Genomic DNA, 12437 nt, shown 5'->3' on the forward strand with positions numbered 1-12437 from the left:
ATGATGCAGTTGTCTTCTTTAGAAGTTGATTAAAATAAATTCTACCGCCAGAGTGCAGATAATTTTTGACTCAGCCTCGTATAAAGCTACAGTAAGTAAGACATTGTCATATTGGTGTAAGCATGAACAAATAGACCAATGAATAGAATGGGATGTTGGAAATAAAGCCATTGATGTACAGTTACTTGATTTTTCCATAAAAGTGTCAATATAATTCATTGGAAAAAGGAAAATGTTTTCAATAAATAGTGCTGGAACAACAACAACAACAACAAAAGACCAGAAGAAAAAAAAGGAAAAGAAAAGCAGACTTTTTGGCTGTTGAAAGAACAAGCAAGCTGTTTTGTTTGGGAGCCAGCGAAGCAAGAAAAATCAGCCCACCAGGGTAAACCCCCTTCCAAGACAGAAAGGGAACACACAAACAGGCCTGTAAGCTCATTGGTGACATCTTGGTCTACTTTGAGTGGAAGTGAGGGAAATGCAGCAATGAAGACATGGGTTGAATTCGACTACGTTCCATAGATACCCATCGACCTTGAGATGAGAGACAGGAGGAAGGGCTGGCTGGTCTGGAGCTTAGAGAGACTTGGGAACTCCCAATCCCATGGTCACTGACCTAGCCACTGGGGGTTAGAGCTGAGAGTGAAGCGGCCAGCTGGTCTGAAATGCAGGAGGCATGCAAGAACTCCCAAGCTTGCAGATTTAACCCATTTAACCTAGCATGGATGGCTGGCTGATCAGAACTCAACTAGAGGAAGATAAATAAGTTTGATACAAAAAGCAAGCATAAATTGCTACAATTTGATGAACTTGACCTTTGCTTATGGATTTAGGTGCTCAAAATTCCAATTGACAGGGAAGAATTCTTCCCATCAAGGATCAAGTCTGTCCCCTTCGTACACAGGTTTGATAGGTAAGGGTAACTTAAACACTGGCTACCAAAGATGGGGGCTATAAAGACACGAAGTGGCTGGCTTACAGGTTTTAAGAATATGCTTAGTTTCAGAATGAAGGGGGTAAGGTAGAATACCCACTGAATAGATTTCCTCTTGTCCAGATGGGTCTGGTGAAAGGGGATGTGGGAGGATGGAGATATGATTCTTTGGTTCAATAGCAAGTAATTGGTATCATGACTAATGCGATCATCACAACTGAAAAAGTAGAAGATGTGAAACAAAAAGGGGGCAGTAGTTAATCTTTCATTCCAGGTACACAGGACCCTAGGACCATCAAGAAGGAAGGGCATGAGCAGAATGAGCAGTGTGGGATCCTAACCAGAAAAGTGGCAACAACAGAAATAGAAGCAGAGGTGATGGCATAGAGAGAGCAGCTGAGGACTCTAGACCCATGGAATGAGGAAGTGTGTGTACCTGTGTGCCTGCAGGCAGGAGGCTGGCTTGCAAAATGTACCCTTTGGTTGTTTAAATGAATATGTATTTTCTGTGTGCTTTGTGTATATATATAAAAAAGTAGTGAACAGAAGTAAACACTGTTAACTGATGGTACATGGAGGGGATTATAATCATTGCAGTGAAACGAAGTATGACTGGTTGAGTGTAAAACTGATGATATGCCCTATAAACTATCACTCAGTTTATAATAAAAGTTTAAAAAAGAAATGAAAGGTATACATCAAACTGATAACAGCATTTATTACCTTTGGGCTCATAGGGAGATGGGTGTTCATCAGGGGAAATTATTGTTTTATCTTGTATTGTTCTAATTTTTGGTCAATGAACATTTATCCATATTTATAAACTTTCAAAAATAACAATAAAACAAATTCTACATTAGTCATCAATACTCAATAAATCTTAAATGTAAAAAGTCCACTGAAAGGACATAGAAACCTTTGCAAGGAATGAACTGGCTGACACAGAGCACACAGAACATAGAACAGGTGATGAAGGTAGAGCAGGTAGGAGGGAAGAATCACCAGCAGTAAAGGTTGGACAATGCTAAAAATAAATAAATAAATAATAGCTAATTATTCTGTCCTGATGTGGTAAAAGTCTGGTGGTTCAAACTCACCAGCTGCTCCTTGGAAACCCTATACAGGGTCACTATGAGTCAGAACTGACTTGATGGCACTTAACAACAACAGCTAATTATAATAGCTACCTAACAACAAAAACAACCATTTCTTGAGGGCATCCAACAAACAAGGCACTATGCCAGGTGCTCAGCAAGAATCATCTACAATTCTTACACTAACCTGTGAAATATCACCATTTTACAGATTAAGAAAATATAGCTTAATTGTTTTGTTTTATATATATATATATATATATATATTTTACCACAATTAAAAATATATATAAAGAAAATATGGGTCACAGAAATTAAATATCAGGCAGCATAACATCAGGCCTTTGCTTGTTCACTGATGAACAAGAGTCTTCGACTCTTGGGTTTGGGATTGAAACTGTGATTAGAGAGCTCTGCTGGCCTGGACCCAAGGGACCAGGTGTCCTTACTATATTCTGCATCCTTGAAGCATGCTCCCAAGCTGTCCTGTTCATCTAGACTGGCGTTCTCCTCCTCCTCGCTTTCAGCTCTCCAGTATGCTGGCCGCTTGATGGGCCGCTTCCCTGGGGTGCGCTGGAAAGCAGGACTGTTAGACACTGTGCCCAGCCCACTGCTGGAGCTCCCGCTGCTTCGGTCCTGCGCCCCAGTCCACCAGGCCTGCAGGTTGGAGGTAGCTGGTGAGGATGATGAGGACTGTAGGTTGGCCATGCACAGCATGCCCTGGATGGCCTCCTGAGTGCTGGGAGAGGCAGGGGCCTCACTGCAAGGGAGAGAGGAGAAATCTGAGGGTAGTTCTCTAACTACCAAAGGAAAATAGTCATCAGAATAGTCAGAGGAGGTACAACAGCTGCAGGGGTTAGGGTGGAAAAGGGAGAACCAACCAAGGTGGAAAATCAGAAATTAAGCTAAAGGATAAAGACTGTATCATATGTTTTCATCAAAAAGTCAGTCTTTCTTGCCTTAAGCCTCTCCAGAGACTGCAGTCAAGATGGCAAAAAGAAAGGTGTTAGCTGAAGCCCTTGGCTCTTTCTGAGTACCCTGTTCACCCATGCTATGTTCTTTCCTTTTTAGTAACTCAGAAAAGGCCCAGTTTCCCTTCCATGGCTCTTCCATCCCCTCTTTCCAACTTCCAAAGTACACAACATTCTCCTTGAAGACTTCAGGTTATAAAAAGTCTATACATTCTATCACTGTCCAATCTCAAGTTCCTCAAGACAGGTTTCAGTCTACCTTATTCTTTCACCCCAAATATTCTGAATAGTTTTGTCATTTTAAATGGCTGACTGGATGACCTAGCCCTTGAGGGGTGGAGGTTGCTGTCTGTTGGTCCAGAAAGGGAGATCAAAGTCAGTACTCACGTGAGAGCAGCATAGTCAGGTCCCCCCACCTGCCTGCTGGCCTTGAGTAGATCAAGAATTCCACCAGCTCCAGTATTCCCAAGCTTGCCTTCAACTTCTTCCACCATGTCCTCATCTGTTGTATAGTCCTCCTGTTGGGAAAAAAAGGTATCAACTCAGCCCAAGGTTGGTCTGGTAAGAACCTAGTACAGGGTTAACAGTCTCACTTATTATACTAATAGCTTCTGAGTACCAAGTAACAGTATTTTCATCTCCATAGCATCTTTGTATGGTGGTGGTGTTAAGTGACATTGAGTCGGCTCTGATTCGCAGTCCAGTGCTGATTCTATAGTGCCAAAGTAGGTATTACAATTCCCGCTTTACGGAGAAGGAAACTGAGGTTGTTAGGTTAAATAATTTGTACAGTGTCACACAGTACATTGCATGATACTCTTTCTGCTAAATTATATTGCTTTTTCTTATACTATAATCTTTCATTTATATGCTTAGCATCATTCAAGACACAATCTGTCCCTTAATAAATATTTTAAGAATTGAATGCACAGAATGTCTCTTTTTTTCTTCTAACATGAGTAACAATCTGCCTCATGTCTCTGTGATCAAAATAAGCACAAGGCTAAATACAAATAGGCTCTTACCTCAATGTCAAACTCAACTTCTCCTGGTTCACGAACTCGGTTGGGGTCAGAGCAAGGCTTTGCACGGGGTAACTTCCGAGGAAATTCTGGGAAAAAATGAAATGCATTAGTTATGAAGCTAAGATCAGCATATAAGTCAAACATCTAGTGGAAGGAAACTAAGACTATTTTATAAAAGTAATGACCACAGTTAATTCATTTTGTAAGGTTAGGGTAAGTTTATAAATAAATCTCTAGAATAAAGAAATGACAGAGGACTACAGAGCCTGGGAAATTAGATATTAACAGGCTGAGACTAACACAAAAACCAAACTCACTGCCATTTTGTCGGTTTTGACTCATTGTAACCCTACAGGATACAGTAGAAATGCTCCTTAGGGTTTCCGAGATTGTAAATATTTACAGCAATAGACAAATCCATGTTTCTCCAACAGTGAGGCTGGTGGGTTTGAACTACCGACCTTGACGCCAACAGCCCAATGCTTAACCCACTGTACCACCAAGGGGCCTTGGAGACTAACAAGGGGGCCAAAACATGTGAAGTGGGCAGATATGAGAAAGAAGAGACACACTTGGTCTTATTATCAGGGTTGTCTTCTCCTTTTCCAATCTCTCATCAATGTGTAGTTCATCTTCTGAATCCAGGTCAAATTCATCCTCCATTTCTTGGTCTGTTACCAGTCTAGCCTTGTCTGTCTTCTTTGCAATCTTGGCTCGCCGAGACTTGGATAAGCTCTTCATCCTCTTGGTACTGAGCAGTAAAGGAAAGAGAACATAAAAATAAATAGCCACACTCAATATTGTTAAGATGACAATTCTCCCAAAATTGACTTACAAATCCAATACAATCCCTATCAAAATTCACTCAGCATTTTGGTAGAAATTGACAAGCTGATTCCAAAATGTTTGTGGATATGCAAAGAATTTAGCCTAGCCAAAACAAATCTGAAATCTTGAAATTTGGATTAACACAGTGGCAGCAACAATAGGTCAAATGTAACAACTGTGAGGATGGCACAGGACCAGGTACAGTGTTACATTCTGTTGTACACAGGGTCTCTATGAGTCAGAACCAACTCAACAGAACCTAACAACATAAATTTATACTTGATCTTATTTAAATTGTTAAAAAATTATATTTATTGTGTTTTCGGTGAAGGTTTTTACATATCAGTTTAGGTTCCCATTCAACAATTTCTACACAACTTGCTCAGTGACATTGGTTACATTTTTCGCAATTTTCATTATTTCTGTTGTGGTTTATTCCCATTAATCTAGTTTCCCTATCCCTTTATATAATCATTTTTGTTTTTTAAAATAATTGCTGATTATTGGGTCTCATATACACGATTTTTTTTTTTTTTTTTTTACCAGAGCACAGTATTTATGGGTGATACTATTTTTAAATCAGTTTATTTTGTTACAGGGAAATATACAGCATTTGTTTTTCTGTGATTGTCTGATTTTGTTCAATACAACGTCCAACAGGTTTATCCATGTTCGAAACGTTTTGGGAAAATGAAAAAGGTTTTCTTTTTAAAAATTATTTTACTCATAATGAATGTGATTTTTCCATCATCAAACACTGAAATTCAGAACTCCATAAGCAATAACTGCCTTTTGCCCCAAGCTCTCCTGCTCCTGTTAAACACTAAAAACTTTGCCTTTTCTATTTTTTAATATGTAACTGAAGTTTACAATACTGGTCATTCAGCATAATGTCTTCAAGCCCTATCCACACATTAGCATATATCAAGACTTTTTCCTATTTGCTGAGTATCACATTTTGTTAACCCATTAATCTGTTGATGGACATTTAGGTTGTTTCCACCATTCAGGCAATTGTGAATACTGCTGCAATGAACACTGGAGTAGAAGTCTGTGTTAGAGTCTTTGATTTCATTTTGGGTACATACCTAGCAGTGGAACTGTTTGGTCATATGCAGCTTCAGATATATTGTCAGATATAGTGCTGGAAGGTGAGTCCGCCAGGTTGGAAGGTACTCAAAATATGACTGGGGAAGAGCTGCCTCCTCAAAGTAGAGTTGACCATGATAATGCAAATGGACTAAAGCTATCTAGACCTTCACTTACTAATGGGACACAACTCAAAATGAGGATAAATAGCTGTAGACATTCTTTAATAATAGGAACATGGAATATATGAATAAAGAATCTAAAAAAAATGGCAGTTTCAAAAATTAAATGCTAGGATCGATATCCTAGGCACTAGTGAGCTCTAAGGAATTGATGGAATACACATTAAAATCTTTAAACAAACTGATGTAATACTGGAGGCACACATTCATCTATGCCAAGAAATTTGGAAGACAGATACGTGGCCAACTGATTGGAAAAGATCCATATTTGTCCATTCCAAAGAGAGATGACCCAACAGAATGACAGAGAACTGTCAAAGATTGAGATGAGGATGTAGAATGAGGGATATCATTGGTGATATCAGAGGGATCTTGGCTGAATGCAAAGAATACCAGAAAGATGTTTGCTTGTGCTTTATTGACTATGCAAAAACTGCATGTAGCATAGCAAGCTATGAATAACATTGTAAAGAATAAGTATTCCAGGATATTTAACTGCCCTCCATGAGGAACCCGTATATAGACAGTCATTCAAACAGAACAAGGGGACACTGAATGGTTTATAACCAAGAAAGGTATGTGCCAGTATAGTATTCTTTTATCATACTTATTCAATATCTATGGTGAGCAAATAATCTGAGACACTGGATAATATAAAGAAGACCATGGCATCAGAATTTGAAGAACCTGCAATATGCAGATGGTACAATCTTGCTTGCTGAAAATGATGGGGACTTAAAATACCTACTCATGAAGAACAAAGACCACAGCCTTCAGTAGGGGTTGCACCTCAATGTAAAGAAAACAAAAATCCTCACCATTGGACCAATGAACCAATCATGATAATAAATGGATAAAAGATTGAAGTTGTCAAAGACTTGATTTTTCTTGGATCCACTATCAACATTCATGGAGACAGCAAATCTGCTGCACAAGACCTTTTTAAAAGTGTTCAAGAGCAAAGTTACCAGTTGTTCTCTTTGGTGCAGTATCTTTCAAGCCTTTGCCTATTTTATGATTGTGTTCACTTGTTTTGTTCAGTTGTCAAAGCGTTATATATATATATTTGTATTTGGTTATTAGATTTATACCAGGTATATGGCTTCTGAAGATTTTCTCCCAGTCAGTAGCTTGTTTTCTCACATTTTGGTAAAGTCTTTTGATTAGCAAACATTTTTCATTTCTGTGAAGTCTGATTAATTTTGTTTTTGTTGTTTTCTCTTTGTGATTATATTAGATAATTCGTTGTTAAAAAATTAGGCCTTATCTAAATTATCGAGTTCTGCTACAACAGGAATACTCATAGACAACTGTGGTACCTTGAATTTACTTGATGTGGGTTTTCTATCCAAGGTCTTCTTAATTCCCACCAAGTGATTAAGTGACATCGTGCAAATACGGTATGTAGGACTCTAAGACTAGGATTGGTTAGTTTTGCCATCAAGCTAGGTTTAAAAGCAGTCATCTCAGAAGCAGGAGCAGATGAACCAAGACTATCAAGAAAGAAGAACGTGAGTGGAATGTGAGATCCCTACCCAGAAAAGTGGTGACAGGAAAGGCTGTGGCAGAGGCAGCAATATGTAAAGCTGTGTGCCTACAAGCAGGAGGCTGGTCTGCAAAATGTGCCCTTTGGATATTTACAGATTGGCTAAAAGAACTTGGTAACACTTGTCTGAGATGGGCAGAGGCCAAGGGACCATATGACTGAGAGGCCAAAGACAAGAGTGAGGCATGCCAGCAGTATGATGGAGAAAAGGTATTCCTGATTGGAAAACTGCTGTATCCTGAGTTGTTTTCTGATCTTGAATTGTAACCAGTTTACTTCCCTAATAAACCCCATAATGGTTAAGTATTTCTATGAGTTCTGTGTGGCCATTACAATGGATTATCAAATCCGGATGTGAAGTAAAGAGTGCTGTGGAAGGATAGTGGTCTCAGAATAGGGTAAAGAAGGATGTAAGGTAGAGGCATGTCTGACTTCCACTTCACAGGAATTGGATTCGCTTGCCCCCTTTTGAAGCCAGTGGAACTAAGACATGGTCCTTCCATGGTTTTTGCAGCGGTTTTAACAAACAGAAATTATTTCTCAAGTTAGGAGGCTTGAAGTCCAAATTTAGAGTGCCAGGTCTAGGGGAAGGCTTTCTCTCTTGTCTGTTTAGCTTCTGCCTCCAGGTTACTTGGAGATTTCAAAGTGTCTTGGCATCTATCTTATCCCATCTTTCCGTTGATGGCTAGTTTATCTCTTTTTTATTTCAAAAGATATGCCCCCACATTAACCCTGCCTTGTTAACATAACAAAGACAACCCATTTTCAAATGAGATCATAATCATCTAGGTTAGGATTTGCAACACATTTCTCAGGGACATAATTCAATGTATGTTATTGCTGTTAAGTGCCATCGAGTAGGTTCTAACTCATAGCAACCCTGTATGGGGTTTCCTAGGAGCTGCCAGCTGGTGCAACCTTGCAGTCACAGCAGAACTCCAATTCAATCTATAATGCCCCTGTATTTTCTTCTATTAATTTTAAGACTACTTTGCATATTTATTTCTTTAATCTATTTCTTTTTTTTAGTATATGATGGATCTTGTTTCCTTTTCCTACAGATTTCTCAACACCATTTAATGAAGAGACTCTTCTTTCATGAATGAATGGACATCAGTTGACCATATATTTGTGGGTTTATTTCTGAACTCTCAATTATATTCCATTGATCTATGTGCCTATTGTTATGTCAGTTATCAAGCTGCTTTGTTTACTACAGCTGTGTATGTTTTAAAATCAGGAAGTATGAAGCCTTCTACTTTGTTCTTCTCGTTCAACACTGCTTAAGCTATTTGGGACCTCTGCCATTCTACACAAAGATGTGGCTTAGTTTCTTCATTTATATAAAAAATAGCTGTTGGGATTTTGAGGGGATTGTCTTGAATGTATAGATGGCTTTGGATAGTATTGACATGTTAACAATATTGAATCTTTCATTACATGAACATGGAACATCTTTCTATTTAGTTAAATCTTTTAAAATTTCAAGTGTTTTATAGTTTTCATTTTACATGCCCTTCTGGTCAAATTTCTGGGTATTTTCTTATATGCTACTGAAAATGGAATTGTTTCCCTAATTTTTCTTTCAGATTTCTCATTGCTTGTGTATAGGAACCCAACTGACCATTTGTCCTACAACTTTGCTAAATTCCTCTATTAGCTCTAATAGTTTTCTTGTGGAATCTTTGTCATTTTCTAAGAATAGGATCAAGCCACTGGCAAAAAGAGATCATTTTACTTCTCCAATCTGTATATATATTTTTTCCTTTTGTAATCTTATTACTCAAGGAGCCCTAGTGGTACAGTGGGCCATTAATTGGACTGCTAACTGGAAGGTCAATGATTCACACTCACCAGCAACTCTGCAGCAGAAGGAATGAGGCTGTTTCCTCCCATAAAGATTTACAGTCTTAAAAACCATAAGGAGCAGTTTTACTCTCAGTCCTATTTGTTGTTGTTGTCAAGTGCCGTTGAGTCGGTTTCAACCCATAGCAACCCTATGTAGGGTTTCCGAGGAACAGCTGGTGAGCTTGAACCGCCGACCTTATAGCGCAAATGGCTTTGCAGTCTGGCACATTAACCCATAGCACCACACTCAGTCCTATAGACACGCTATAAGTTGGAACAGACTCGATGGCAATTAGATTAGAGGAATATTCAATTGTACATATGTACCACATTCTACTTATCTATTCATCTATTGAAGAGTACTTAGGAGAACATGTTGTTGTTAAGTGCTGTTGAGTCGGTTCCAATTCATAGTGACCCTGTATAGAGTTTCTGAGGAGCAGCTGGTGAGCTTGAACTGCCACCCTAGTGGTTCAAACGACTTTGGGTGTGTATATATCTGGTCATGTCACTTGTATTAGATTTCCAGTGTATATACCTAGGAATGGAATTGCTTGGTTACACAACAGCTCTACCTCTAGGTTTTGGAGGAACTGCCAGTCTGTGTGTTACGGCTGTACCATTTTGCATTCCGAGAAGCAATGGATGAGGGTTCTAATTTCTCATCATCAACTCTAAAAATTGTTGTTTTCAATTAATTAAATTTTTGCCATCTTTGAGGGAATGATAGCTAATTGCATTAAGTCTGTTGCCACTTTGTTGAGACATTTTTCATGTCCTCTGCCCATTTTTTTGCTCTTTTAAACAAAGTTGTATGTTTTTTAAATTTTGAAAACCAATGTTATTTAAGACTAAAAACCAAACTGATTATTCTAATTTTGTGCAAACAGAATAAAAAGCCATCTTTTCAGACATAGCCCTTGATACAGTAATTCTTAATAATATTGTTTAACAGAAGTTGTAAAAGTAGATATCTTTGTCTTATACTCAATCTCAGGGGAAGTAAAGTTTCTCTTTTCTTTTTAAAAAATACTATTTTAGTACACTTTCAGTGAAAGTTCATATAAGTTGCATTCCCATTTGACAATTTCCATGCCAATAGCTCACTGACATTAATACATTTTTCACAATGTATCAGCGTTCTCTTTGTGTTCTGGCTATTCCTTTTGCAGTACTCTAGTTTCCCTGCCTCCTTTTCTTCTTGTCTTTGCTTTAGAGCACATGTGTAACTTTTGGTCTCTTACAGATGATTTTTTAATAGAGCATCATTCTTATGGATAATATCCTTTATTTTGTGTGCCACTCTGCTATTTTGCTACAAGGTGATCTGAGAGGATAGTTTCTCAGTTCAAGGTGTAAAGCATGCCTTAGGTCAATAGTCTCAGGGAATCATCTTCTGGTCTCAACTGATCCAGCTAATCTGGGCTTTTTAAGAATTAAAGTTTTGTCCTACATTTTTCTTCCATTTTACCAGAGACCATCTATTCTGATTAGACTGTCAGGTGTGATAACTAAGTACCATCTAGTTCTTATGGTCTCAGGGCAGATGAGATCTTGGCTTAAGTAAGCCATTAGCCCTGTAGATTTGTCTCTTCTCAGAAATTTTAGTTACATTCTTACTCTTTTGATTCTGATGAGTAGAGAGCAATAGGTATATCTTAGATGGGTGATCACAAGATTTTTAAATTCCAGTACAAGGCTCTCTGTGATAGGAAAATGCCTACAAAGGAAACCAGTTACTACTACTACTATTAATAAAATCTTCTCACTAACCACTGAAGATAAAATTGAAAAATTCTACCAAATTCTTCAGTATGAAACTGATGAAACATGCAATTAAGAGTCATTAATAATTACTAGTGATTGCAATGTAAAGGTTGGAAAAAAAGAGAAAGGATCAATAACTGGAAAATATGGCATTGGTATGCCAGAGACTACATGATAGAATTTGGCAGGACATAAAAGGACCTCACAGAAGTCAAATTGACTATACCTGTGGGAAAAGATGGTGGAAAAGTTCAATATCATTAGCCAAAACAAGGCTAGGGGAAAACTGGAACATACCATAAAATGCTCATATGCAAGTTCAGGATGAAACTGAAGAAAATTAAAACAAGTCCACAAGAACCAAAATATGAACTTGAATATATCATAAATTAATTTGGAGACCATCTTAAGAACAGATTTGATGCATTAGACACTAAAGTCCGAAGACCAGAAGAGTTGTGGGATAACACGAAGAGCATCATACATGAAGGAAGCAAAGGGTCATTAAAAAGACAGGAAAAAAAGAAAAGACCAAAATCGATGTCAGACAAGACTCAGAAACTTTCTCTCCAGCATAGACATGCTAAAGCGAATGGAAAAAATGAGGCAGTAGAAGAGCAGAACAGAAAGTTTCAAAGGGTAGCTTAAGAAAACAAAGTCAAGTATTACAATGAAATGTGCAAAGACCTGGCGTTAGAAAATGGAAAGGGCAAAAACAGGCTTACCATTTCTCAAACTGAAAGAAGAAAAAAAAAAAAAATTCAAGCCTCAACTTGAAATAGTGACGGATTCTATGGGCAAACTATTCAATGATGCGGAAAGCATCAAAAGAAGATGAAAGGAATACACAGTTAATAGTACCAAAACCACTGGACAAGGATCGATCAACCATTCATTTCAAAAGGTAGCCTATGATCAAGAATCATACTAAAAAAAAAAAAGAATCAATGGTACTGACGGAAGACATCCAAGCTATACTGAAGGCACTGCGAACAACAAGGATCCAGGATTGACAAAAAAAAAAAAAAAAAATTGAAATCTTTTAACAAACTGAGGCAGCAACAGAGGTGCTCAGTTGTCTATGCCAATTTACTGAAGGTCCATAGAAGAGATCCATATTTTTCCCATTCCAAAAAGAGGTGACCCTGGAGAC

General features: G+C 38.1%; 1 protein-coding gene across 3 annotated transcripts in view; it reads right to left on the reverse strand.

The window, feature by feature from the left end:
* Positions 1–12437, reverse strand: part of PHF8 (PHD finger protein 8) — a 143085-nt gene that overhangs the window by 47260 nt on the left and 83388 nt on the right. For 2 of the 3 annotated variants that reach the window (XM_006875252.1, XM_006875253.1), the window contains 4 exons: positions 4597–4775; positions 4025–4110; positions 3387–3517; positions 2478–2788 (listed from right to left, as the gene is read on the reverse strand). In XM_006875252.1, the coding sequence (XP_006875314.1) occupies positions 2478–2788; positions 3387–3517; positions 4025–4110; positions 4597–4775 (707 nt within the window). Of the gene's footprint in view, positions 1–2477; positions 2825–3386; positions 3518–4024; positions 4111–4596; positions 4776–12437 lie in introns of all 3 variants that reach the window. The other variant, XM_006875254.1, reaches the window with a different exon arrangement.

The sequence above is a fragment of the Chrysochloris asiatica genome, unplaced genomic scaffold (genome assembly GCF_000296735.1).
Source record: "Chrysochloris asiatica unplaced genomic scaffold, ChrAsi1.0 scaffold00315, whole genome shotgun sequence".
In the NCBI taxonomy this organism is placed as follows: Eukaryota; Metazoa; Chordata; class Mammalia; order Afrosoricida; family Chrysochloridae; genus Chrysochloris; species Chrysochloris asiatica.